The sequence below is a fragment of the Bombyx mori genome, chromosome 15 (genome assembly GCF_030269925.1).
Source record: "Bombyx mori chromosome 15, ASM3026992v2".
Lineage (NCBI taxonomy): Eukaryota > Metazoa > Arthropoda > Insecta > Lepidoptera > Bombycidae > Bombyx > Bombyx mori.
In genome coordinates this window covers 318,396-345,884 of record NC_085121.1, presented here as the reverse complement: position 1 = coordinate 345,884, position 27,489 = coordinate 318,396, and the positions used below count along the sequence as shown (strand labels likewise).

General features: G+C 38.8%; 2 protein-coding genes across 3 annotated transcripts; one reads left to right on the top strand and one right to left on the bottom strand.

The window, feature by feature from the left end:
- The first annotated feature begins 1,613 nt into the window (after window positions 1-1,613).
- On the top strand, window positions 1,614-5,688 carry LOC101741254 (apoptosis regulatory protein Siva). Of its 2 annotated transcripts, none has more exons than XM_062672361.1 (4): window positions 1,614-2,001; window positions 2,071-2,219; window positions 3,631-3,779; window positions 4,562-5,688. In XM_062672361.1, the coding sequence occupies exons 1-4, from the start codon at window positions 1,881-1,883 to the stop codon at window positions 4,725-4,727; spliced, it is 585 nt and encodes a 194-aa protein (XP_062528345.1). In that variant the 5' UTR covers window positions 1,614-1,880; the 3' UTR covers window positions 4,728-5,688. The 2 variants fall into 2 exon arrangements, with proteins under 2 accessions (XP_062528345.1, XP_004928719.1); XM_004928662.5 differs by having other exon boundaries at window positions 1,618-2,001; window positions 4,688-5,688.
- Window positions 4,788-26,015, bottom strand: LOC101740825 (cytochrome b5). The gene is made up of 4 exons (XM_004928659.5): window positions 25,665-26,015; window positions 18,124-18,212; window positions 15,086-15,196; window positions 4,788-8,861 (listed from the first exon to the last, which is right to left on the bottom strand). Exons 1-4 carry the CDS (start codon window positions 25,779-25,781, stop codon window positions 8,789-8,791), a joined length of 390 nt encoding a protein of 129 aa, XP_004928716.1. The 5' UTR covers window positions 25,782-26,015; the 3' UTR covers window positions 4,788-8,788.
- Between the last annotated feature and the right edge of the window lie 1,474 nt (window positions 26,016-27,489).

Here is a 27,489-nt window from a genome sequence, read left to right as displayed (position 1 = left end):
TACAAAAGCAGCGCTTCGCAAATTTACCACTGGATAGAATCACGACCTACTCAGAAGACCTGGCAGAAAACATTGTTTGTTGTATTTCTGGGTCAAGTTGCACGTTGATTTCTGAAAATGGTAACCGTTGCTTGAAATTCCTAAAAGCACCAAGAAGGAATCCAGAACTTCGATCAATAATAGTACTATTATTGGTCGAAGATCCAGAATGATATGTTTGGAGCAATAGTGGCTAGGTATTCGTTGCTCCGTTATCTGGATCTGGGATGCAGCTCGCTCAGAGTGATTTGAGAAGATAGTTAAACATAAAGTAGATTGAAGAAAGATGCATATGTTTTCCAACGAAGACATTTGATCTGTATCTAATGTAATGAGCGTGGTAAGGTTCAAATCCTGAAGTAAATGGTTATTCTACCTGGAGAGGCCTTTGGCAGGATTAGAAGACTAGGAATCGAGTGTGTGTCATAGGATGATGACCAAGAGATGATTGCTGCGCGCGTCGTAGTTCGATACATCCTGCAATTGAACCAATTAAAATAGAGGGAAAATAAAAAATAAAATAAATAAATAGGTAAAATAGAGGAAAAGTGGCGATTGCTTGTGAGGCGCATAGCCTCTGCCCACAGCAATAATGGCGACCATGACTAAAGGGATACGACAAATATAGGAAAAATTTTAGTACCTCGGCCTCATTCTAAGCTATAGTTTTTGGACTTATCGCCTTCATTTTATGTAAGTGATCCTTCGGTTGTTTGGTGAGACGAATGCGTTAGGACAGATATTTTTCTTTTTGGTAAAGTGGTCCACTTTCCAGTTGGTACAAGCGCTGACCAAGCACGCTTCAAACAGTACCCATTGGAACTGCGTCATCGAGCCAGGGATTAAATAGCCTCCTAAATGTTTGGTTGACGTGAGTAGTTTTTTTTAACAACTTTTAATTAATCAGACCTTAGACATTGTGGATTAAAAAGTCGAAGGACTCTTTGGCGGAAACGCGGCAAGTGAAGTAGTGTGAATTGCTTAATTCATTAATTTAGTGTTCTTGAAGCTTGAATGTATTATATAATAATGGTACAAAAAAGAAAAAATTCAAAATACTTTGTCCACTGAGTTTCTCGCCGGATCTTCTCAGTAGGTCGAGTTTCTGATCCGGTGGGAGATTCTACGAAGAGCTGAAGAGCTGCTCTTGCTAGGGCCAGTGTTAGCAACACCTTTATTAACTGTTGAACATCTGTGAAAGCTCATACCTAAATGCGGCCAAAAAGTAACTATACTTGAGACCTTAGAACTTATATCTGAAGGTGGGTGGCGCATTTACGTTTTACATGTCTATGGGCTACAGTAACCACTTAACACCAGGTGGGCTGTGAGCTCGTCCACCCATCTAAGCAATAAAAAAAAGTCCACTGTAAAATTCTCAATAAATAACCACCACCATTGTTTCATTTAATTTCATCTTAATTAGGTACTTAAAGTCTCAAATTAATCAACTTCTCCTCATTTCGCCTCATATCATTTTTACAAAACAGAATTAAAGCAAACGCAGACTTGGCTTAAAGGTCTTATAACCGGGCCAAAAACTCTGTTATTACAAAATGTTAAAATATTCAATTAATTCAAGCAAACATCAAAATCTATGTCCTGTTCATAGATTATACACTTAATATATTTGGTCCTGTTTTTATTTGATGATTGATTGTTACCTGTTATGCAGTTATTGCACAGTTATTGCAATAAGATTAATAAAAACGTACATTCATCGCTACAATACGGTATCATACACATCAAGTCTATTATGCAGAGTTATTTGAATAAAAAGTTATGAGTGTATCTAGTGATCTTAACATGTCAAGCTATCAACTATAAATAATTTCGTCAACATGACAAAACGAACGAACCCTTTTATCGATGATTTTCTTCCGCAAAGTAAAATTCATGTTAGTTTAAAAAAGTACGATAAACACAGCACAGACAATGAAAAACGACTGAAGAAAGTTTATGGTAAAAAAACCCTTAACTATTTAATTTCTAACTGGTACACGCGATCTAAGTTAATATTCTCATTTTCAGAAAAAACCCTACAAATGTTATTTAATGGCGCCAAAAAGGGTACAACTACTGAAACCAACAACAACTTGCAGGATAGTAAAGTGAGAAAAGACAAAAAAAAACAATTATTTATCGGCAAAGATGGCAATCTACTACATTCTGGTTGTCTGGTAACTATGCTACATAACTTAAAGTCTTTCTGTAAAACTTTATATTATCTTATGTGTTTTATACAATATTAACCCATTTGCACCTATGGACATTTGCGTGATGACCTGTGTGTATGGGAGTAGGCTATATCGTTGTCAGCGTGATACCATTTGACCATGAGCCTTACGATGTTTCTATTTTCACTCACATTGCACATCAATCACACTTATCTCATGTTCTAGTTTGTTTGCAATTATTTTTTAAGCAATCTGGGCAAGAATCACTCTAGTCTCCTTCAAGCTTTACGGTGGGATGGATGTAATGTGCTCTGCGTCAACCCTGTCCCGCCGTTTCAATAGCCCCGACTGGGCTCCGGCCCGGTCCGAGGTAGGGCGCCGGTTGTGAGCGGCAGGAGTTTTTAGTGAGGTTCAACTCCCACATACCCCACCTGCCGCGCGGGTGGGGATCCGGCGATTTTCTCCTGTGGAAAAAAAAAAAAATAGTCTCCTTCAAGCTGATAGTGGCTAATATTTAACTGTTATTTAACTGTATATTTTTAACACAAAGTTATACAAACACAAATATTTGAAAATATATATATTTTTTTGTTGTTGTTTGTATATAAAACAAGTTTCTTCTGTATTCTATTTGAAAATGAAAGTGTTTATATTGTACAAAATTACAATGTAACAAAAAATCTTAGTATAATTAGGTAATGTAAATTCTGTGTGTAATTACCTAATTACACACAGAATTTAGCTAAGCACAAGATGCACACTTTCTGGAGGAGTGCTCCATACAGTACTGCTACCGGGGGTATGGTAGCCTGTTCAGCAGTGTCACTCCGACAGTTCACACTGCTGTAGCGAAAGGGTTTAACCAGTAATTAACATTATTATGGACTGGGAATCTCACTCAACATCATTTATTAATGTTATTTCAAATTGCTTTTTGTTTTTTTGTAAACAATTCATGCCTTTGTATGAACCTACCTATATGAAAGAACAGGGTCTAAAAAGTAAAGATTTGAGTGTTGACTCAGTGCATACTTGCCCATATTCTTTTATTACAGATAAGTATCATATTAATTACCCATATTTCCAGACTGATCTTGTAATCCATTATGTACATTGTGTAAGCTACTGGCAACCTCAACATGAATCGCCTACATCCCTCTCTTGAAACTAATGCTTTAAGCAAATGATAAAATGCAGTGAAATCGTAAAGTTCAACCCCCACTTTAAAGCAACATATTTAACCTTTACTGATATAGCCTCCTAGTCCCAATCAATAAAATCCTGGTTATACTTGGGAATTGTGACATCAAAGATAATCACAAATAAAATACTTGACCGCAACATCAATAAAAATAAAGTCCCAAAATAGTTTCAACTCATTAAATAATTTAAGAATATATATATCTCATTGCAGATAGAGACCCAATCAATAAGAAAAAACTGTCATTGCGGTGTTACATCAGAGACCAAGTGTGCATATTGTGAATTTGTACTATGTGATTCATGTCTCCACACCTGCGCTGGTTGTGAGCAGGTTTACTGTAACAAATGCTTGTTTGTAGGGTAAGATATATTATTAGAATATATATTATAGGGGGGGGGTTCTTCCATCTGTTATTAAGCAGTTTCTCGAGTCTGTGGATTACTGCCATCTTGAAATGATTTAATTGTACTGCATGTTAATGAAATGGTTGTGTGCTTTATTTGACTGTCAGTAATTAATTAGTCAGCTTGATGAAACTAATATTGAAGTAAACATGTCTAAGTACAGTAAACATGTTGCAATATTAAATTGTCCAAATATATTGAGGGTGAAAGGCTATAAGGTTTAAGTGACATTTTTGCTAGTTTACAGGAGAGCCATTTTAATTTTATAGTTTGGAAAAATATCGTACAAGAAAATAATTCAGCTCATAGACATCTACAACGTAAATGCGCCACCCACCTTGAGATATTAAGTTCTAAGGTCTCAGTATAGTGACTGCTGCACCACCCTTTAAAACGAAACGCATTACTGCTTCACGGCAGAAATAGGCGGGGCGGTGGTACCTACCTGTGTGGACTTACTAGAAGTCCTACCAGTAATTACGCAAATTATAATTTTGCGGGTTTAATTTTTATTATTCGATGTTATTCCTTCACTGTGGAAGTAATCGTGAACAGTTGTTGAGTACGTATTTCATTAGAAAAATTGGTACCCGCCTGAGATTCAACACCGGTGCATCTCTCAACACGAATGCACCCGACTTCTTATCCTTTAGGCCACGCCGACTTCAGATGTCAATATGGTATTATGTTTAAGCCGGAATAACATTAATGGCGGTACCCAAGTATCTGTTGTCCAGGCATGCAGCTGTTGGCTTCCAGGGCGGGCCCAGTCAGCAAAACAGGCACAGGACCGACTTGCATATTACAAGTATACATCTCACCTCATGTTTCAGTAATATTATCATTGTTTTATTTTATTTCAGGTCAGAAGGTTCTGAAATCTGTGTATCCTGTTATAGTTAAAATATCTTTATAGAACTATAGGAGAGACTTACCTTTATAATATATTAATGAACAGACATGTTGTTATTGTAATTAAATAATTTAATAATAAAAAAATTAAAGTTACTTAATAGAACCATGTTTATGTGTCAAAATAAAATTGCAAGAAAAAAACAAACCAGAAACATTATTTATTAATGACCCTGGACCTTAGTACGGATTAGGGTTGGACTGAAATGAATAGTATTTTTAGATAAATAATTGGTTTAATCCGCAAAGTAATATCAGTTGCTCGTGTTGGAGGGTTGACTGTTATGTCTGGTTGTGCTGAATGTGTACGAGCAGACTGACGGGCCGAACGCTGGCAGCCTATTTTGTAAGCTAAATTTTAGATGTCCAACGCTGAAAGCTGCGCTCGTCTTGTTTTTGATCTCGAACTTAATTAATTTTATTTATTTTTATCTTGTTGTGTACAGCAGCTAGTATACACACATATTAAACAACTAATATCGCATTTAGATGTTTAAAAAAAATATGAAACGTTTATTATTTCGAAGAATAAAGATTGTTTTGTGCACAGTCGTATGGCATCATACGTATTCAACTTGTTTATGTTTCAGTAACAAAAATAATGTTTATTAAATTTACCGACGTAGTCGGAGTAATATTACTCATGTGTATAATATTTAGCCGACGCACATCTGTTAATTGAAATGCATATAATAATATGTATATAATAAAAAATATTATTTTTTACTTCTTTAACATTGTTTTTATTTTGTGAATCGTCGCTTCGATGATAATGAATGAAATAAACATTTAATGTCTGTTTATAACACATTTCGGAAATAATTCTTAGTTTTTTCAATGGACATCGGTTCTTATTTTTATGTGGTTTTGAATAGAGGGAATATTAAAATTTACTTATTTTTTGTGCAAGGTTAAAATAAAAGTAGTAAAAATAAATAGATTATATAAAAAACTGCTGTTTTTTATTAAATGTGTTACCAACAACCAATTGAAACTTAAGGAAACATTTTCACATTTTTAATAATAACATTTTGGTAGTGCTCACGTCAAATCTAACCTGAAATCTGAGGTTCACCCATAAACATGAACACAAAACTTTGCTTAGTAACTAAACATCAAAATCAGCACCTATATTCTATTTCTAATACCCTTATCCACATAAACAATAAAATTTCTTACTATTTTAAGCGTCACGGTTCTTCGGTTATAAAATGTATGTAATGTTTTGCTTAATCATAAATATTACAACCCCCCTCCCCAAATTCACCTATTGAATGTTAGAAGCTGGTAACAAGGCGAGCCGTCTGTAAGTCACGCGAATCGCTTGTAATAGGGGATTCCGTGCGTAATTTCGGGACTTACTAAAGCGCGGCAGATACAGGGCGGTACCTTGTACCCAGTTAAGGACCTCCACCAAATATGAGCCCCATATATATAGCCGCCCGTCAAGGATAAAGGATCAGCTTAGTAAAAGAAAATTGATCATAAGAAATTCTCGATCAGTCAGATCGTCAGATTAAGATAGGCCGAGAACATTATATGCTAATAAGTGTATACCTATTTCATTAATCCGACAATTTGAGTGACGTAAAGAAAGGGGAGGGTTACGTCATATAATAATTCAAGGTTATCGAAAAATATTATTTAATCTGACGATTTCCAGCAGCCAAAGTAACAAAAATTCGTCGTTAAAGTTTAATGCGTGCAGTCGCGTACTGCGTTCCGGCGTCCGTATTCCTTTTTTATGTTATAAATACAAGTATTCTTAAAAACACACCCTTTTTATTTTTATGCAATTCCGGAGCTTTTCATTTAGGTATAAAGATGTTTTATTTCATCGTCATATTAAGCAAATTAGTCCAAATTATCGTGAGATTAAGAGACAGCACGTCTAGGACATAAAGATGAACCATATAATAATATGTATATTAATCTGATGCGCTTGAGTATTTCAAAATGGCGAATTTTTTGCACATTTTAATAATAGCCTCGAGTTTGCGTAACATCCAAATCGTCAGGTTTTTGAGAGCTTTTAGGTTCACTTAACATCCTCTTAGAAAATCTGACCGATCAAAAGGTATACATTAAATAACAGTTTTTTTCTTTTTATTATCTAAGCTTTACAACCCAATAGGTATCTTGACGCTCAAGTAAGTCTCCATTTAGCATCGTGGGCTCCCCTACTATTGTCTAAAGGTATGGGTTAAAAGTTAAACCGGATCTTAGCTTAAGCTACATAGCAATAAGGCAATATCGGCTTGAAAACTTGTAAAAATATTAAAAATATAATCAAATCGTAAATGTTTGTTGATCTGCTATTGGTGGCTATAGCCACAACCGCGTGCAGTGTGCTTAGTGCGAGTTTTTTAACGTTCTCGATAGCGTAAAAGTTAACTCGAATTTGTATGGAGTTGGAACCGTTTCTCTTCGTTTGCCGCTAGGTCTAGAAGATTGAGAAGATCAAAAATTCGCACTAAGCACACTGTACACTTGTAGATGCCCTTTGAATGTTTATTAACCATACACATTGCATGGATTTTTCCTATTTTTTTTACATGCATACTTAACATACGTAAAGATATACATACATATATATATAATTTTACACAATTACTAAATTAAAATATAAAAATTGTATTCATGAACCAAATTGGTGGCAGGCCTGTTTCCATCGGTTCTGTGTGCTTAGTGCGAGTTTTTTAACGTTCTGGATGGTGTAAAAGTTAGCTCATATTTGTATGGAATGGGATCGTTTGCTTACGTTTGCCGCTAGGAGCGCTGTTCCAACTGCATACAAAATTGGCTTAACTTTTACGCTATCGAGAACGTTAAGGAACTCGCACTAAGCACACTGATGGTGTCGATGATTAAAACAACTGAGAGCGAGGTATAGGGTTATGTTTACAGATATCTATCTATTTATTTGATAAATAAATGGCTTTCAAGTGACATCAGTAGGGCGTTATAAAAATACAAAAAATAGTTGAGAGCGTGACCGCAGTACATTCATGCACCCAATAGTCAGTTCATAATTTGTTAGCAAATCTCTGCTTAGCTACTGATGCATAAAATGAATATTAGGTTTGCTGCAACATAGTTCAATATTCATGTGAAATGTAACAAAAAGATTTGTTTCCAAAATCTCACAATTCTCGTCGAACTCTTTTGGTCAAATTGTAGCGGTTATTAGTTTGTCAATAAACAAATGGACCGTGAGGAGACAAGATACACGCTCTGTTAGAGTGGAGTAGCCCCGCGGGACCAGACCGGTGTCGGCACTGCGCTCGCGGCGTGCATACATCCAGTACCTACGAGCAGGATGGGGCGGAGGTCTAACTGGGACATCGGTGTTAGGACGGAATTAAATTGACCTTCTTTTTTGAGCCCAAGCATTCTGTTTACAAAATGTAAATACGATCTTATCCAAAATCTTTTTGTTACATCTGTTATTTAATCTACGGTTTACATCCGTTCGGTCTCTTTACATATTTTATCCAGACTTTTAAATGGAATTGAAAATGCTCGTCACAGGGATCGTTTGCGTTACAATAACTATGCTAACGAAGGTTTGTGTTGTACTCGCACTGCTTCGAAATGCCATTCGACGTGTACGACCAACACGGAGGTTTAAACTATTATGAAATTTTACAATAAATTATCGTTTAAGAACTGGTTTTGATGATCGCGATAGCTTTGTTCAAACTACCTTAAATTACAATATTATTATCAAGAGATTAAATAAATACTTTAATATTTGACAATAAGACAACAAAAGTTTGACTTATCAGCGCAATGTCAACAAACCCGCGCTTTTTTAATTTATCATTTAGAAAAGTGAAACTCCTTTGAGCCTAGTCAAAGTAAAAGAGTAGTATCGAATTTTATTCTATACGAGTTTTAAGCGGAATGGAAATTAGTTATCTCCGTGTAGTCATAGGAGTTTCGCTTTTGTAACGAGAAACAGCTGTTCTATTTTTTTTATAAAATTCGTGTCATCGTACATATCAAAAATACAAAGTAGTGAAGTAGCGAGTGTCGGGCGAGCGTGTTGCCTAGACAAACAGGTACCTGTAGAGCAGCGTGGCCGCCACGCCCAGCAGCAGCGGCGTCAGCCAGGAGCTCCAACTGCCGCCAACATTGCACATTAGATTAGATTATATCAATCGAACAATTATCCAGAAAAACAAAAATACTCAAATTAAAGATGTAGTGCTTCTGTGCTCATCTAAGGTTTACACGTTTTTTATTTATTTTGTTTTTTTATTGCTTAGATGGTTGGACGAGCTCACAGCTCACCTGGTGTTAAGTGGTTACTGGAGTCCATAGACATCTACAACGTAAATGTGCCATCCATCTTGAGATATAAGTTCTAAGATTTCAGTATAGTTACAACGGCTGCCCCACCCTTCAGACCGAAACGCATTACTGCTTCACGGCAGACTTCAGAAATAGGCAGGGCGGTGGTACCTACCCGCGCGGACTCACAATAGGTCCACCAGTAAATATATTGAAATGATTAAATTGATATAATGAATTTAATAAGTTTCCTATTTAGAATTGCGAGTTGAGTTAAGACCAAACCATATATACTTAGTCTGGCCATAAATACTGTTACAATTAAAAATAAACAAAATATTACATTTGAATTTTGAATCTGTCATTTTTGTATGATTGCTCATTGAATTTTCTCAGTTTGGCGTCAATACATTGTACAATATTTTGCGATATTAAAATGGAGTGGGGTGATAAAGAGAACAGAATCGCTGTGATTGCATTACACAAAGTAGGTGTGGAGCCAAATGCAATTTTTAAAACTCTCCATACGCTTGGTATTAGTAATGTTTGCGTACCGGGCTATTAATAGGTGCAATGAGACCTCCTCTGTTTGTGACAGAGAAAGATCTGGCCGTCCACGTAGTATTCGTACGAAAAAGGTGGTCAAAGCAGTAAGGGAAAGAATTCGAAGAAATCCTGTCCGAAAGCAAAAGATTTTATCTCGGGAGATGAACATAGCACCTATAACCATGTCGCGTTTTTTAAAAGGTGACTTAGTACTTGCAGCCTACAAGAGACGTACTGGTCATTTCTTAACTGATAATTTAAAAGAGAATAGTGTGGTAAAATCGAAACAACTACTGAAGCGGTACGCAAAGGGAGGTCATAGAAAAATTTTGTTTACGGATGAGAATTTTTTTACAATTGAGTAACTTTTTAACAAACAATGACCGTATTTATGCTCAAAGCTCTAAGGAAGCTTCCCAATTAGTCGACAGAGTGCAACGTGGGCACTATCCGACTTCAGTGATGGTTTGGTGGGGTATTAGCTATGAAGGAGTGACTGAGACATACTTTTGTGAAAAAGGTATCAAAACATCGGCACAAGTGTAGCAAGATACAATTCTTGGGAAGGTAGTGAAGCCCCTTAACAACACCATGTTCAATAATCAAGAATGGTCCTTCCAGCAAAACTCGGCGCCAGGTCATAAAACTCGGTCTACGCAGTCTTGGTTGGAAACGAAAGTTTCGGACTTCATCAGAGCTGAAGACTGGCCGTCGTCTAGTCCCGATCTTAATCCGCTGGATTATGATTAGTTTTAGAGAGTACAGCTTGCTCTAAACGCCATGATAATTTGGAGTCCCTAAAACAATCCGTACGATTGGCAGTGAAATTTTTTCCCATGGAAAGAGTGCGTGCTTCTATTGATAACTGGCCTCAACGTTTAAAGGACCGTATTGCAGCCAATGGAGGCCACTTCAAATAAGCTTTTTATACTTTAAATTGTTTTATATTTATGTATTAAACTAACACACTGTAAAAATAATAAATGTTATTTGCAATGGAATTTTTTTTTCCTTTGTCTCAGTATTTATGGCAAGACTAGGTAATAATTAACACATTTTACAACAAACGTGGTTGTTACATAGTAGGTATCGTCAGTAAAATTACTAGAATACAGAAATAAAAAATAAACTATCTTTGTTTGAATATAATTAGTAGAGATGACTGGGGGATGATGTAATGATTCCAAGCTTCGATCAACAATAGTAACTAGATAAAGGAATACGTACAAAATTAAAGCAAAAACTGTCCGCGTGAATATATACTTATATAGCTACATTCGTTTACTAACAAACGGAGAAAAAAGTTTTGAAACACTTTTACGTTCAAACTAATAACAACTATGGCACCTAGTAATAAAGTCACAAATCTCCAAAACATGATCTAATACTTACGATCATTCGTCACATAAAACGAGCAAAGCAATAAATTACTCCTGTCACTTACCAATAAAAAGACATATTTTAAACAACTTTTAATGTTAAATCAATCTTAAAAGCAACAAATAAAGTAACTTTTCCCTTAATTGCTCTGAGAACTAACATCGTTTTGCTTTATTTATTTTTGCTTCTTGAAATGCCGATTTCTATTTACTACAGGAGGTAAGGGAGTCGCGCTTAACACGAAAATAATTTATTAATGAATTAAAGTAAAAGTTTAGTTGTTTACTTTTTATGTTTTGGAAATGTATGTGTGTTAGTATCTATACATTACTTATTATTTTATTAGCGTTACGTTTTTGTGTAATATATATTTTTAAGTTTTCGCGACCAGTGCACATAATAAAACAACGTTTAAACGGTTTCAAGCGTGGTATTTTTATTACAATGTTTCGGCCACGTTTCAGTAGCCGTGAGCACGGAAGGCAAAGATGTCCAGTGTCAATAAGCGGAGATCTTAGCTGGCTTATAAAAGTCATCTCTTGTTTCTATGGCGACAATCGAGATCCATTCTGCACACGTGATTGCTAGGAAAGCTAAAATAAAAATGGAAAGCTAAGTATCTAATGAGAGTCCAACAAACAGACACAAAAGCAGCATTAACCAATTTTAACCAACTAATTTTGAAGTGCTGCTAACAAATTTTAAAAAATTATTACATCACAAATCTACTCCATGCATTTACTGTTCTGTTAAGCAAAAGTTTGTCCATGTGTTGGCTGAGCCTTGGCCAACATTTGTGGCGGTGGTTAAAAATCGGTAATTTTGTTCAAAATTTAATATTATTTATAAGTTTAAAGCTTAAAATATAGTTTATACTTCATGTACTTACCGAATGTAAGATATTCCGGCCGTTAAATTGCTTTTTCGGGCCTTATTTTTGCAACTTTTGAATACACACTGCGGTATTGTGAGACGGGTTGACATTGGCAGTGTTTGAAGTGAACTAAACAAAATAAGAGCTCACATTTCAAGTGCGCTGTTATTTGACGAGACGGATTTTATGCACCGACCCGAAATCTAGTTACTATTGTTGATCGAAGATTCCAAGGGTCGAAGTGTCGGGAATTTGCCCAGTTAGTATAAATTTGAGATAAAACTACTGGCCGACAAAGCGTACATATTTGACAGACATTTAATAAAATAAACATCAAAACTGCACTTTAAATGTCTTGGGATTTTGTCTTGTATTGAGTTGGAAAGTTTTTGTTCATTTTGTCAAAGTCTTCCCTTTTTGACTGACCATATCGTCACGCGCAGTGAGGATTAGAAAATACTATACTGGTACAATATTTGACATGAGACTTTGAAACTGTGAAACAAGTTTTGAGAAACAACATCAGTCGTCCATGACCACGAAAACTGTCAAAAGTGTTGGGATCCTCGAGTCGGTAGCGTCGAGTGAGGCTCTGTGTGCTTAGCGCGAGTTTTTTAATGTTCTCGATAGTGTAAAAGTTAACTAAAACTTGTATAGAGTTGGAACTTTTGCCACTAGGGACGTTCTTCCAACTGCATACAAATTGAGTTAACTTTTACGCTATCGAGAACGTTAAAAAACTGGTCCTAAGCTCACAGTCACACAGCTCACATGTACATTTATCTGAGAATATGTTACTATTTTGAGCGGAAAAGTTCAATTGAAGGTTATGTTGAAGATAAATTTGTAGCGACGCATCTTGTAATAAAAACATATGACCTGTGTATGCGGAACATTAACGTATTAAAAACAGAGTGTTTGGTGACTTTGAAGATTCGATTGCTACTTTTGTTTGAGACTGTGCATCTTGAGTTTTTATATATCAATGATGCGAAACAACAATTAACGGCAAAAACATTTAACGAAGCGAATATAATTTTTATTGCTCCATTGACTTTAAATTTTTTATTTCATACAATTTTTAACCAATTTATAAGCAAAACAATGGGAATTACAAATTTATCTTCTGAATCAGTGCTCAGTGCAGCCCGCTAGTTTGTTGACGCTAAGTAATGAATCGAAAATAAAATAATGAATAAGTTGTAGAAGGATGAGGAGTGTAAAATGAAAAGTCAGAAAAAGCACATGTATCTTCGTTCAAAACAAGGAGAAGGAACATACGAAATGAAACTAAATGAGATTTGTGCGATACACTTTATTAGGTACATTCATTTACTTACGAATACATAAAGATCAAATATACACGTAATGAGCACCGAAAAGACTAGGCGTGGCATATAAGCAACTTATCTCATAAGCGATATTCTAAATACACTTCATACCATGGATCCAACCATGGATTTTATAACTACATTTTATCCATGAAAATTTTAATGTTAACATTTAATTGTGGCCTCGAGTTTTACTGTAAATGGTTTTTTTTACTACATTATGTAATAATTGTAAGTGTTCGAATGTTCAGAGCCATGTGCTTCTAATGACGGTGTACTGATAAAGTGTTTTGGTTATCCAATTTTCCATTTAAACGAGATTATCTCTGTAGGATTTAAAGTTTCTTCTAGATTTATTCCTTATGAAACGGGAAGTTTATAGTACTTCAGACGCCATCAGCGGAAATCTTTCAAAAACCAATAGATATATTATCCCGTACAATGATTTCAAGCAACAAAAATATTTTAATAAAAATTGGATAATCAAATTATTAATGAAGAATGGAATGTTCTAAGAGAGAAGAATTTAGTCTTTTGTTTTTAGTTATTCGACTTGAAACGTATTATTACGTAAATGGACACAGCCATAGTTGATTATAACATAAACATAACTATTTTAATAATTAATTAATAAATGTTTAATATGAGCAGGTATAATACTTATAATGAGATTATTATTTGGAAATATAAAAAAATAATGTAATAGGAATATACTATTCTAGCAGCATTGCCTCTAAATAAACTGACAACTTCACTAATATACTGGGACATTCTCGAAATGACAACTGGAGTAGGGTACTTGAATGTAAGAGGAACGGATTGTTCTGAAGCAATGCTGAAGGATAAAAATGATTTTCTTAATAGTTAGTTGTGATAATCACAACTTCACAACGCTTAAAGTCAACATTCAAATTCCCTTCTTTATTGAATGTTTATGTTGCGATGTAGTTGTGCAGTGAGTTGACACGAATCTAACCAAATAACAGGAACGAACATACAAAACTGATTGTCACCCTATAGTATCCATCATTTTGTTCATTTGGCGCCATTAAGATAAACAGCCCATATTTTATGTAATGCTATAGCATCTCTTATCGCTGCGTCGGGTGAAGGAGTAGAGGTCGAGCGCGCCGCCCCCGCCGTGGGACACAGGGCGAAGTCTCTATTGTGTCGGGTGACGGTTGTCCGCCCCCAAGTTACCACCAAAACTATACAAATTTATAGATTTTGCATATGTTTAAAGGAGCCTTTTTCGATGTCAAAAGTACTGGCGGGCTATATTTTATTCAATGCAAAACAGTTAACATACTTCTAGGCGATTTTGTTGTATACACGACGCCCCACTAGGAGCTCTAGACGCAGCTCGGCACGCGTCGGTCAACACTAAGCAAAGTGAACCTTAGAGGCTTCGTCAAACAGAACGCGCGCTATGACGCCGAGATGTGTTGTACTACTATGGTAACATACCGTCAAACAGAGCGCCAGCGCTAGCAGTACGCAACGCTCTGTCGCGCCGTTACGACGCTTTGACGTCAGGCGTTGTAATTTTTTACAAATTTTATTTTAGCGTCCGAGTGAATGTGTATTAAAATACTGGATAATGCCCAAAAAATTGATACAATTAGTCAGGAAATACCCATGTGTATACAATGCCACATCTGAATCACTCGACATCCTAATTAATACTTTTAATTTTTCACACTTCTATCGAAAGGCACTATGATTTGGCGTTACGTTGCGTCAAGGAGCGTTGCGCTCATCTAGTCATGTGTGTGACATGTATAGAGCGCGACGTTAAAACGCAGCGCTAAGTACGCGTTGTTTGGCGAAGCCTTTAGTTCGTACGTTATGGGTTCCCGTTATTTAGCTATAGAACGGTTATGTACAAGGCGCGCGTGTGGGTCCGCTAGTTGATTACGCACTTGCCCTGCTCCTGCGCCTGCTCGTTGGTCCACTGCGGGCTGAAGCCGGCTCGGGTCTGCACGCGGTCGCTCTCCACCAACTCCCCGATCTTGTACTTCTTCATCAACGATCTGAAATTAAAAGCAACTTCACCGATTTGTTTTGTGTTAATGCGGGCCAATGTCCAAGAGTAACTCGATCGATAAAAAAACTTAAAATTGCAGCACAAACACACAAACTTTATGTAATCATTATATTATTAGTCTGTTTTTCTTAACTAGGGGAGAGTTGCTAAAGATAGAAAAACAACAATGGAAGTTAGAAGAGGAATATGCCAATAAGCAGACAGAACTGAGAGGCATTCTGTAAAATATAAAAAATTCAGTCATTAGTCCAAGTTCAGGACAAAGGGCAAAATCTGTCTTAAAGTTGTCATGTAAAATTGGATTCTGAATAGATTTAAAATAGTCTCTAATAGTAAACAATCTAGCCTCGTCTTCATATTTTACCGAATATTACAGATGGTTTGGATTAGCAAGATCACACGTTAATAATGAGCCATTATTTTTTTTACAAAAAAATGTTGGTATTGTTTTAAGCAATTCATGGTCATCGTGTTGTGCGTTTATTCAAGTTATAAATGTTATAGCCACAAAAACATTGTAAGACAATTTAACTGGGCGGTGGCGATAGTTGACAATGAGAATAAAATGAAATACATAATGCTCCACATTGCCCTATCATATCAGCATGCGGGCGCGCGAGACCCGGCGATACACTCTCGCATTCAACAGCAAAACGCAGCGGAATTCATCGCTACGTCATTTTATAAATCATTTCGTGGATGTTGCCTTCACGAAAATGTTTAATGATGTTTCCTAATCTATATATATAAAAGAAAGTCGTGTTAGTTACACTATTAATAACTCAAGAACGGCTAAACTGATTTGGCTGGAAATTGGTGGGGAGGTAGCTTAGAACCAGGAGAAGGACATAGGACACTTTTTATCACGATCCCGTGGGACGTGACATGAAACGTGGTATAACAAAATTAAACTAATATGGAATAACAGAACGAAACTGACAGCTAAACGTAATGTAGTCTATGATTAATTATAAGAGAATTTTGAAGTTGACCGGTTGATGTATTTGTTTCGAGTTTCTATCAGCTCATTGTGCCGAGATAGGTAATCATTAAGAAAGCCATGCCGGGACAAATAAAAAATTGACCTTGATAAAATCAAAAGTCTGCTCATTTATTGGCTCTAAGGCGGAACAAAGTTCGCCGGGTCACCTAGTAACATATAATATCGTTTATTGTCAATTTATTCAAATCAAATGTTGTCGGCTTATGTCCAGCAGTGGACGACTGGGATGCTAATGATGGTTGACAATTTTAGTTGAGTGGTAAAAGACGGCGACTACTGAGCCATGGGATCCGGTTTCGATTACCTGTGAGAGTCAGTAGATATGTATTTTGTTTTCGTGATCAAGTGTGTTTAGTGCGAGTATTTTATCGTTCTCGATCGCGTAAAAGTTAACTGAAATTTGTATGGAGTTGGAACGTTTGCCTACGTTTGCCGCTAGAGGCGGTGTACCAAAGACATACAAATTTGAGTGAACTTTTACGCGACCGATAACGTTAAAAAACTCGCACCAAGCACGTTTATTAATTTAATTTACTCAAACATCCTCATTCGGATAACGAACGATAAGGTTCGTTAACTTATCAATGGCGATCGATCATTATAATATTAAGCTGATATCACAGTGCATATTTCTCTTGCTCGGTTTTGACTTATCGTTTATTACCTGCCGTAAAACCCTCTTCTTTAGAGGTAATCTCCATCGAAAGATATCCACTACTGGGCATAGGTTCGTCATAATGATCGGTCCACTGTACTCATGTTTTTACAAACTATATTAATGACTTATTTTCGTATCGCCGCTGATGTGCAGAGGAGCCCATAACCCGACACCAGCTGGTTACTGAAGGAGACAATAGACACTGTCCACCTTGAGACATACAAACTGAAGTTGCATTGTTAGAATTAGGTAAGCGCTATATCCTCCATCTTTGATCATATTCTGCACGGAGCCTCACGATTTTAATAAACACGACGTCGATTTGTTCACGTTTATTTTTTATAGTATGTTTTATTTTTTACACTCGAAAGCTGTAATTATAATCAATTGATAAGAGCAGAGATCATGACACAATTACCGCTTTTTATATTTAAAAATCGGCATCGGTTCTAGTCGAACAATGGCTGACTGAAGAAACTATTTTACTTAAATGTGTCGCGGCATTAAGCGCGGACACTAAGGTTGTCGACCTTGCACACAGTGAAGGCGTTGAGTAAACTATTTCGTAGTGAATATTCGTTAAAAAACTCTTACAGTAACCGACGTTGAGCAGTGTTCTTTAGGATACAGGAATACGAGCCGGGAAAATTTCAGTAGAAAAATCAACTCACTGTTTTTTGTTTAATGCTTTAGAGGTACGAAAGTCATGAAAATCTCTAAGTTTGGTTATTAATCAGGAAATATGAATATGAAACCGCAACTTCTTCGGTCTACCGCTGTCGACTCTTTGCTACGTACTCCTCTACCCTCGTCTATTCACAATGAGAGACCATGAGATCGCAATCGCATGCTAAAAACACCACAAAACACTTTGTGTTTCTGATATGCCACATGATTGTCAGGTAGGATTTTCATTTCTCTGAAGCTCATTCCAGTTTCAGTTTTTACTGGTGGTAGGACCCCTTGTAAGTCCGTACGGGTAGGTACCACCACCCTGCCTACTTCTGCCGTGAAATAGTAATGCGTTTCGGTTTGAAGGGTGGGGCAGCCGTTTATCTATACTAAGACCTTAGAACTTATATCTCAAGGTGGGTGGCGCATTTACGTTGTAGATGTCTATGGGCACCAGTAACCACTTAACAACCAGGTGGGCCGTAAGCTCGTACACCCATTTAGCAATAAATAAATAAAAACACAATTAAAACTTGTAATACTCTAAATCAGTGTATCAGTGTCAAAATTCAAAAGGTACCTGGCATCAGAACTGTGGCTCACGTCCTCAAACGGCTCGGAAGCATCTTGACCTGCTTTCTCCAGAAGTACCTCTTCACCGCCAGGGTGCTGAAAAATGATCTCTTATGTAAATCAAACTCTATATTAAATTGAAGTAATCTCTTTTGTACAACGAACGTGCTTCTTTTTTATTGACACAGCAAGCGTAAAATATAATGCGCGTCATTGCAACTTGAAATGGCTTACTTGAGATTCTACTTTTCGTTTAATCCATAACGGGTGACTCAATTTCAACGTGATTTTTTGTAATTTAGATGTATAACGTGGCGATCGTTGACAAAATACAAAACAACAACAATAATGCACATTCATCACATCGAAATGAAGTTGCCACACAGACCGTTCATACTAACAACCTTGTTTTTTTACTGCGTAATGATTACACATTTCATAATCGGTTTAGTTAGATAAATCAGAAACAGTAGTCCCGAACCGCTAATTGCTTATTTTTTAAAGATTATTTAATTATCCGTAATCGTAACAACTAATTTATGTGTATTATTTATGATCGTAACTTCAATATATATATTTTGCCCTACCTAACCGTTGATCGCCTAAAGGGCTATTCTAACTACCTATGCGCGGACGGGCAGGTGAGCTCATGGAGCTCAACCTGAGAGGACTCGCTAACACCTATCGAGTGTATTGGAATCGTTCTTGAAAACGTAAACACATGGTACTAAAACACCCAGAATCATATCTCGATAACAGTAAGCACTGCTTCAACGGTTCTTTGCGTAGTTTGTTTTATTATGATTACGGAGAAGCATACAGCCTTATCCGTCTCTCATGGGCGTCAATGCTGCCAGATGCATAGTCATCCCAGATGCTACCTACATTGCGAACTGTTTTAAAATCTCGTCTGAAGAAGAACATGTCACAGCAATCATTAGACTGTGTGGAACACATGTTGCCTTCCTTTTACTTTTAATTTAAAACCTATTGACTTTGATTCCTTAGGTTAGCCATTCAAGCAACTTTGTACACGAGGAATGCAGATGAATGATGGAGAATGTAGGAATCTAAATTTCTAATCCATCCTCAAGTAAAGAAGGCGTCAAAACGATACTTCATAACAGAAATAGAATTCTGTACATTCGTTTCTCAAGCTGTGGCTTTGTTTGTAACTGGATGGTCCAATCAAGAATTCAGATGTTCAACGAGCATGTAAACAGAAGCGCATTAGCGCTTAAATGAACATCGCTTTCATTAATCATTGGAGTCGGTTAGGTATTTGACTTCGGCCTTCTTGAACTTCCTCGTGATCCATTCCTGGCAGTAAAATTGCAACAGTACCATTTCGTCACCGAACCTCTGGTTCCTCCTCTTCTTAGTGCAGGTGGCAGGGTAGGTGTGTGATTTGTCGGCACGAGTTGGTACTGCTTGTCCTGTTTCTGCCATCCATTGTTTTCCATTGTTCCATTCCAATCCATTATGAAATTCCTTCGGTCATTAGTCGGAGGGTGAGTCCCGTTGATTGTATATGTATGTATGTTATTCAATATAGGTCACAGCCATCGCTATGAAGCTATCGCATTCAAACACGAAGCGAAATGAAAAATTCCTCGGCGTCGGGCCGCCACCCTGCCGGATGAAATGAGATCATCTGTGTTATGTTGGAATTCCATTAATGCTTGAGTTAATGGCACATGGAATAATCCCTGTTGAGAGAATATTGATGTGATAATCTATGAACGGTAAATTTAAATGAAGTTTTTTTATAAAATTTTCTACTTATTATCGAACGCATTTCACTATATTGCTTATATAATTCTAATAAATACAAATTTTATTTCCCGGGATACCCATGAGAAAATAATGAAGATGCCTACGCAAGGGAAAGCAATATTACAAGCTATATTTTGCCATTTCTTTGTAGAACCAGACGCTGATATCAATCCGTGCTAAATAGAAGCATATGAGATATACGACACATATAACTAATTCATTTTTTGATATCTTCAAAACATACTTTAAAAGGCGCTCTTACACATTTTATAGTACTTATGGGTTTTAACAGTTTTGTGTAGACAAGTGCTAATTTACTCAAATAAACAGTTCGTCATACTGAGAGCTGTAGGTAAGATAGGGAAAGATAACAATTAAAACTATATAACGGTTTATCTCTTGTGCATTATTTTAGCTTTGTAATGCGAAAAAATTACAACAAATTTGGTGCATTATATAGATCTGTCTATTGTTAATTTGGCCTGTTAGATAAAAAAAAACTTACACAAGAACACGCCTCATTGTAAGTAATAGTTAAAAATGTGTGCCAAAGCCGAACGTAATCATTGCGGGTCGAAGTTTACACATGAACCTTGACGTGACCTCGAAAACGCTTGTAGATGACAGATCTTCTGTTAGGTAGGTTATTACGACATACAATAAGCGTAATTTCATTACTACATTGCTGTTTCAGGTGCTTATTGTACGATCGTATGACGTATGATATGATAGTATCTACGTACTACATATTCATAACCATTGTTCTTCATTTTTTTAACTCATTTAATTACATATATGTAACATATACATATTATCACCACGAAACGTGATATAAATAAAAGCAGACATCTCATGAGAAATAGGGGGACGCCAAATGTAAAATTATACGACGGACTCGCCACAAACAATTCTTTTAATACGCTTTATATTAGCTTATCGTCCGGGCTGATGTCTGTTGTCGCCGTCTACGAGGCCTCGAACAACGGGACCTGTCCCTTTTGGGGCCTGCGCGTGGATCACGGGGGTTGTACCCAAATCTACGCCTGCCTGTAAGGTCTCACAGCAGTGATGCAGGTTCAGCTCTGATTGAGCATGTGCAAGAGGGGACTAACCGCGTGCTTGAGCAATACCCATCTGTGGAGGTGGTGGTCCTTGGAGACTTTAACGCTCACCACCAAGAGTGGTTGGGGTCCAGAACCACTGACCTCCCGGGTCGGACTGCCTACGATTTCGCCTTGGCCTACGGCTTCTCCCAGCTGGTGACACAGCCCACCCTTGTCCCAGATATGTCCCAGGGGCACGTTTGTAGTCGTCGTGGCCTAACGGATAAGACGTCCGGTGCATTCCTGTTGAAGCGATGCACCGGTGTTCGAATCCCGCCGGCGGGTACCAATTTTTCTAATGAAATACGTACTCAACAAATGTTGACGATTGACTTCCACGGTGAAGGAATAACATCGTGTAATAAAAATGAAACCCGCAAAATTATAATTTGCGTAATTACTGGTGGTAGGACCTCTTGTGAGTCCGCGCGGGTGGGTACCACCACCCTGCCTATTTCTGCCGTGAAGCAGTAATGCGTTTCGGTTTGAAGGGTGGGGCAGCCGTTGTAACTATACTTGAGACCTTAGAACTTGTATCTCAAGGTGGGTGGCGCATTTACGTTGTGGATGTCTATGGGCTCCAGTAACCACTTAACACCAGGTGGGCTGTGAGCTCGTCCACCCATCTAAGCAATAAAAAAAAAAAACGAACCTTCTCTGTTGGACCTTCTGCTGACCACGGATCGGGCCGGATACAGTGTGGTGGTCGACGCTCCATTTGGATCGTCTGATCACTGCCTTATCCGTGCTGTTGTACCGCTCTCTCGTCCTGGTCGTCGAACGACGACCGGGTATCGAAGAGTTTGGAAGTATATGTCAGCAGATTGGGGTGGATTGCGTGAATTTTACGCATCCTACCCATGAGGGCGGTTCTGCTTTTCCTCTGCTGATCCTGACGTCTGTGCGGACCGTCTTAAAGACGTGGTGCTCCAGGGGATGGAATTGTTTAATCCCTCCTCTGAGGTGCCCGTTGGGGGTCGCAGTAGAGTAGTGGTATAACAATGCCAGCAGGGATGCTGCACACCTCAAGCGGTCCGCATACGTGGCATGGGATAATGCCAGGAGACGTCAGGATCCTAACATCTCAGAGGAAAGGCGGAAATATAACGCCGCATCCAGGTCCTACAAGGTTATTGCCAAGGCCAAGTCGGAGCACGTTGCTAGAGTTGGCGAGCGACTAAATAGCTATCCCTCTAGGAGCCGTGCTTTTTGGTCGCTCGCCAAAGCTGCAGAAGGAAACTTGCAGGTCTAGTCTCCCACCACTGCGCAAGTCCGATGATAGTTTGGCCCATAGCGCGAAAGAGAAGGCTGACCTTCTGGTCAAACTCTTCGCCTCGAACTCGACCATGGACGACGGGGGTGCCACACCACCGAACATCCCCCGGTGTGATAGCTCCCTGCCTGAGATCTGCTTTACGCAGTGTGCAGTCAGACGGGAGCTCCAACTCCTGGACGTCCATAAGTCGAGTGGGCCAGACGGCGTCTCCTTCGAGGCGGCGTGCTTGCTCGCCGGGGCGCCACCATGGGACCTGGAGGCGGAGGCGCTCGCTGCCGATTACAGGTGGCGTAGCGATCTCCACTCTAGGGGGGAAGGGCGCCTTGGCGAAGGAGTAGTTCGAGCGCGGAGGCTCCAATCTCGGCGGTCCGTGCTGGAGGCGTGGTCTCGCCACTTTGCGGACCTGTCGGCCGGCCTCCGTACCGTCGAGGCGGTCCGCCCGGTTCTCGCGGACTGGGTTGGCCGCGACCGCGGATGCCTCACCCTCCGGCTGACGCAGATGTTGACCGGCTATGGGTGTTTTGGCCGGTACCTCTTCAAGATAGCCGGAAGGGAACCGACGGCACAGTGCCACCACTGCGCGGACCGCGACGAGGAAGACACAGCGGAACATACAGTGGCGCGTTGCTCTGGATTCGACGAACAACGCGCCGCCCTCGTCGCGGTCATAGGAGAGGACCTCTCGCTGCCGCGCGTCGTGGCTACGATGCTCGGCAGCGACGCGTCCTGGAAGGCGATGCTCGACTTCTGCGAGTCCACCATCAGGGAATATTGTTATTGTATACCTCATAAAAAAAGCCATGTATATTATTATACTAGTGTTAAGAATTCTTGTACGTGTTTGTATTTTAAGAGGCTTCAATAAATATTATTATTATTATTATTATCTCGCAGAAGGAGGCGGCGGAGCGAGAGAGGGAGAGCTCTTCCCTTTCCGCACCGATCAGTCTCCCTGCAGTAGTTCTGAAAACGTGCGCCTCTGAGCTGACGCCTGCGCTAACGCGTTTGTATCGCCCCTCTTATTGCACTAACAGGGTTCCGTCTTCATGGAAGACCGCCTACGTCCACCCTATCCCCAAGAAGGGTGACCGGTCGGACCCATCGAGTTATAGGCCTATCGCGATAGCTTCCTTGCTTTCCAAGTTGATGGAGCGAATAATAAATATACAACTCCTGAAGTATCTGGAGGATCGCCAGTGACCGACAGTACGGTTTCCGTCACGGTCTCTCATCTGGCGATCTTTTTGTATACCTTACTCACAGGTGGGCTGAAGCCTTGGAGAGCAAGGGCGAGGCTCTTGCTGTGAGCCTTGATATCGCGAAGGCCTTCGACAGGGTCTGGCATAGGGCACTTCTATCGAAGCTACCATCTTACGGAATCCCTGAGGGTCTCTGCAAGTGGATCGCTAGTTTTTTTGATGGGCGGAGCGTCACGGTCGTTGTAGACGGTGACTGCTCTGATACCATGACCATTAACGCTGGCGTTCCACAAGGTTTAGTGCTCTCCTCCACGCTTTTCATCCTGTATATCAATGACATGCTGTCTATTGATGGCATGCATTGCTATGCAGATGACAGAACGGAGGATGCGCGATATATCGGCCATCAGAGTCTCTTTCGGAGCGTGGTGCAAGAGAGACGATCAAAACTTATGTCTGAAGTGGAGAACTCTCTGGGGCGAGTCTCCGAATGGGGTGAATTGAACTTGGTTCAATTTAACCCGATAAAGACACAGTTTGCGCGTTCACTGCGAAGAAGGACCCCTTTGTCATGGCGCCGCAATTCCAAGGAGTGTCCCTGCAAACTTACGGGAGTATCGGGATACTTGGGGTCGACATTTCGAGCGATATCCAATTTCGGAGTCATTTGGAAGGCAAAGCCAAGTTGGCGTCCAAAATGCTGGGAGTCCTCAACAGAGCGAAGCGGTACCTCACGTCTGGACAAAGACTTTTGCTCTATAAAGCACAAGTCCGGCCTCGCGTGGAGTACTGCTCCCATCTCTGGGCCGGGGCTCCCAAATACCAGCTTCTTCCATTCGACTCCATACAGAAGAGAGCCGTTCGGATTGTCGATAATCCCATTCTCACGGATCGCTTGGAGCCTATGGGTCTGCGAAGGGACTTCGGTTCCCTCTGTATTTTGTACCGCATGTTCCATGGGGAGTGCTCTGAGGAATTGTTCGAGATGATACCAACGTCTCGTTTTTACCATCTCACCGCCCGTCACCGGAGTAGAGTTCATCCATACTACTTGGAGCCACTGCGGTCATCCACAGCGCGTTTCCAGAGGTCTTTTTTGCCACATACCATCTGGCTATGGAATGAGCTCCCCTCCACAGTGTTTTCCGAGGGCTATGTCATTCTTCAAACGAGGCTTGTGGAGAGTATTAAGTGGTAGGCAGCAGCTTGGCTCTGCCCCTGGCATTGCTGAAGTCCATGGGTGACAGTAACCATTCATAAAAGGGCAATAAAAAAATTAAAAATATTTACTTCATTTTGCAACAACTAGTTTAGCTTCTTGCAAGACCAAAACAGTATTCAAACTTACAAAAAAATTCAATATTCTAGTCACAGTGACAAAAGGTTCGGCTCGGACTAATTAATTTTTAAGTACCACTTTCTATAAAGTGGTTAGTACTACTCTATTTAGAATGATAATTTTTTCCCACTGGCTGGTCACAAAACTCTTTCCCCTCATGTCAAGATATTTTACCTTTTGGGATACCCTGTATATACACAGATATTTAATATTCACATGAAAGGAAGCAACCTATTTGTCACATTAATGTTTGCCTGATGTGGGAATTGAACCCACAAATCATGACCCAGAAGCTAAGAGGCTCTAGTTACTGTGTCACTAACTAACTATTCTAGCCTTTAAGGGGCTCTAACTACTCTAGCCAGTTGATATCATACTATACTTTTACTTTACTAGTATTACAAATTATTAAATACAATTATTATAAAACTATTCAATTACATTCCTAAAGATAAGATAAATATTGAGTCGCTGATATTCTGCAATTGCAACATTCATAAGGAAAAAGTTGTAGAATTTAAGTATGTTATTTTTTTTCTTGCTAGGTGGGTGGACCAGCTCACGGCCTATCTAGTATTAATATGGTGTTTTTGAGTCAAGCAAAGATTTAAGTGCATTCTGAAATACTTTACACGATCAGACTGCAAAGAGCATTACTTGTGGACAGTTTCCTCATCTTATAATGAATTTTATATACATTTATACATATTATTACATAGATTCGGAAGCACTAGCCTGCATTCCCTAATTTACTGTACGAGAAAATATACTTCGACCATTATACTATTTCAAATTTGGAACTATATTTAATAAATAGACCAGAATAACTTGGTGCAAGGTAGTAATCAAATTTACCTCGAGGAGGAATTTTGTGACGTCGTAGACTTCGTTGTGGATAATTAGTACGGCGTCAGCACGCGTAGACCGGGACTTCAGTTCTTCGCGCGTGAACAATTTCATTTCACCTTCCATTATTATGTTTATTAATTTAAATTAAATCACTACGCTACCACCAATTTGTTTATAGCTTCAGATATATTTCTGAATAGTCAAATATGTAAAAAAGCGATCAAATTGGAAATGAGATTTTTCTAAAGAGTCGCACGTCGGCACTTTATGTACAAAACTTCTACTCTACCGAGTCCGACCAATGAAGTACGACGGGCAATTTACATATGACAAGAGTGACAACGTGACATGAATTGACAATAGTTCTATTTTCCAACTGGAAAGCCAGAGGTATCATATCATACAGCCTAACCTTTTGTATTATTTTTTATGAAAATAATATGGAGTGAAATTAAGTTGATTAGTTATATTTGAAACATTAATCAATTGGCATGAAATTAAATGAAATGAGATGAGATGACACGACCTTACAGATACATCAGATCCAATAACAGTTGCATTAGACGCCTTAAACTCTAACACTATAGTCGGATTTTTTATTAGATGAAGTCAACTGACGTTTACTGTGTTGTCAGTTTTTTATGAAATAAAAATAGTGTTGTGACAAAGTGAACGATTGAAAAAACTCCTCATTAATGAAATTGCCTCGATTGTCTAGTGAATAGTTGGTGTGCCGAATTGCCGATATCGGGTACGGGGTTAGAATTTTAGGCGTGCTTTGTACATACCAACGAGTTTTCGACGAAATATTATGTTCCTATAGTATCTACCTGTACTGAATATCGAGTGTTTTAAACATTAAGAAAAACATTGCGATGAAGCTTGTAAGACTGTCCTATTTCTAATACATCATATAGTTGAAATTGTAGACGTATAAAATATAACAATTATAGGTAGGTAATGAAAATAAAAAAACTGATTGTAGTTACGTACTACTAGTAACATATATTGGAGCACTTTAATACAATTTTATTGTAAAATATAAATAATATTCTTTTATAGTTTGAAATTAATGATTAACTCTTCACACTCATTGTTCATTCATGTGATTGAACGAGAACTGAACGCATCACTATTACTTTAAATATAGCAACATTATTTCACAAAGTGACATAAGCTACTGTCAGCTGGCTTCGTCTAATTAAAAATCCGACTATAGGCATAGGGACTGCTAACCGTACTCTTCAAGCTCGGCAAAGAGTTCGATGTGCAACTTAACCCATGCATCAGCCCACTGTGTTTCTCGACGGATTTTCTCAGCAATTCGCTATTCTGATCCGGTAGTAGATTCATTTGCGAAGCAGCTGCTCTTGAGTTGTTAGGTCTCTTTTGGAGGAGCTCGGGCAGCTGTTATGAAATCCATTATCTCTACTATTTTTCCCGGTCCTTAAATACATACTTAAACATCATACTGTGGAAGAGTAGCCCGGTCGGCGGCATATCGCGTTCCGACCCGGCAGGCGGGTTCTGAACCCGGACTTAAATCGGATGTCGGGGGAAAGAGTGTCGAGTCGAGGAGAGTCGTTTAGCGGGTAGGGTCCTAAATTCCCGCGGTCCGCTTCTAACATCTGCAGACTGGTCCCACATACGCGCGCCCAGACGCGAAGATTTCGTAAGAGGTTCGGCTCTCGAGACGAAAAAAATACGAATATGTTAATCGGTGTTGTTGACAACATCATCAACAAATTCATGTTGTGAATTTAGTAGCCTAATCCTATTGAAAGAAATAGATCTAATTTTGAACCTTGATAATGCTACGAAGGTCTTCGAT

Bases quoted from the DNA above. Each gene is read 5' to 3' on its own strand.
- LOC101741254 (XM_062672361.1), top strand. From the start codon at position 1,881: ATGACAAAACGAACGAACCCTTTTATCGATGATTTTCTTCCGCAAAGT. The intron at 2,002-2,070 runs GTAAAAAAACCC...TCTCATTTTCAG, and splicing joins ACGACTGAAGAAAGTTTATG to AAAAAACCCTACAAATGTTA. The intron at 3,780-4,561 runs GTAAGATATATT...TCTGTTGTCCAG, and splicing joins AACAAATGCTTGTTTGTAGG to GCATGCAGCTGTTGGCTTCC.
- LOC101740825 (XM_004928659.5), bottom strand. From the start codon at position 25,781: ATGGAAGGTGAAATGAAATTGTTCACGCGCGAAGAACTGAAGTCCCGG. The intron at 15,197-18,123 runs GTACCTTTTGAA...TTTTAATTTCAG, and splicing joins AGCCACAGTTCTGATGCCAG to ATCGTTGATGAAGAAGTACA. The intron at 8,862-15,085 runs GTGCGTAATCAA...TGTTGGCGGCAG, and splicing joins CAGGCGCAGGAGCAGGGCAA to TTGGAGCTCCTGGCTGACGC.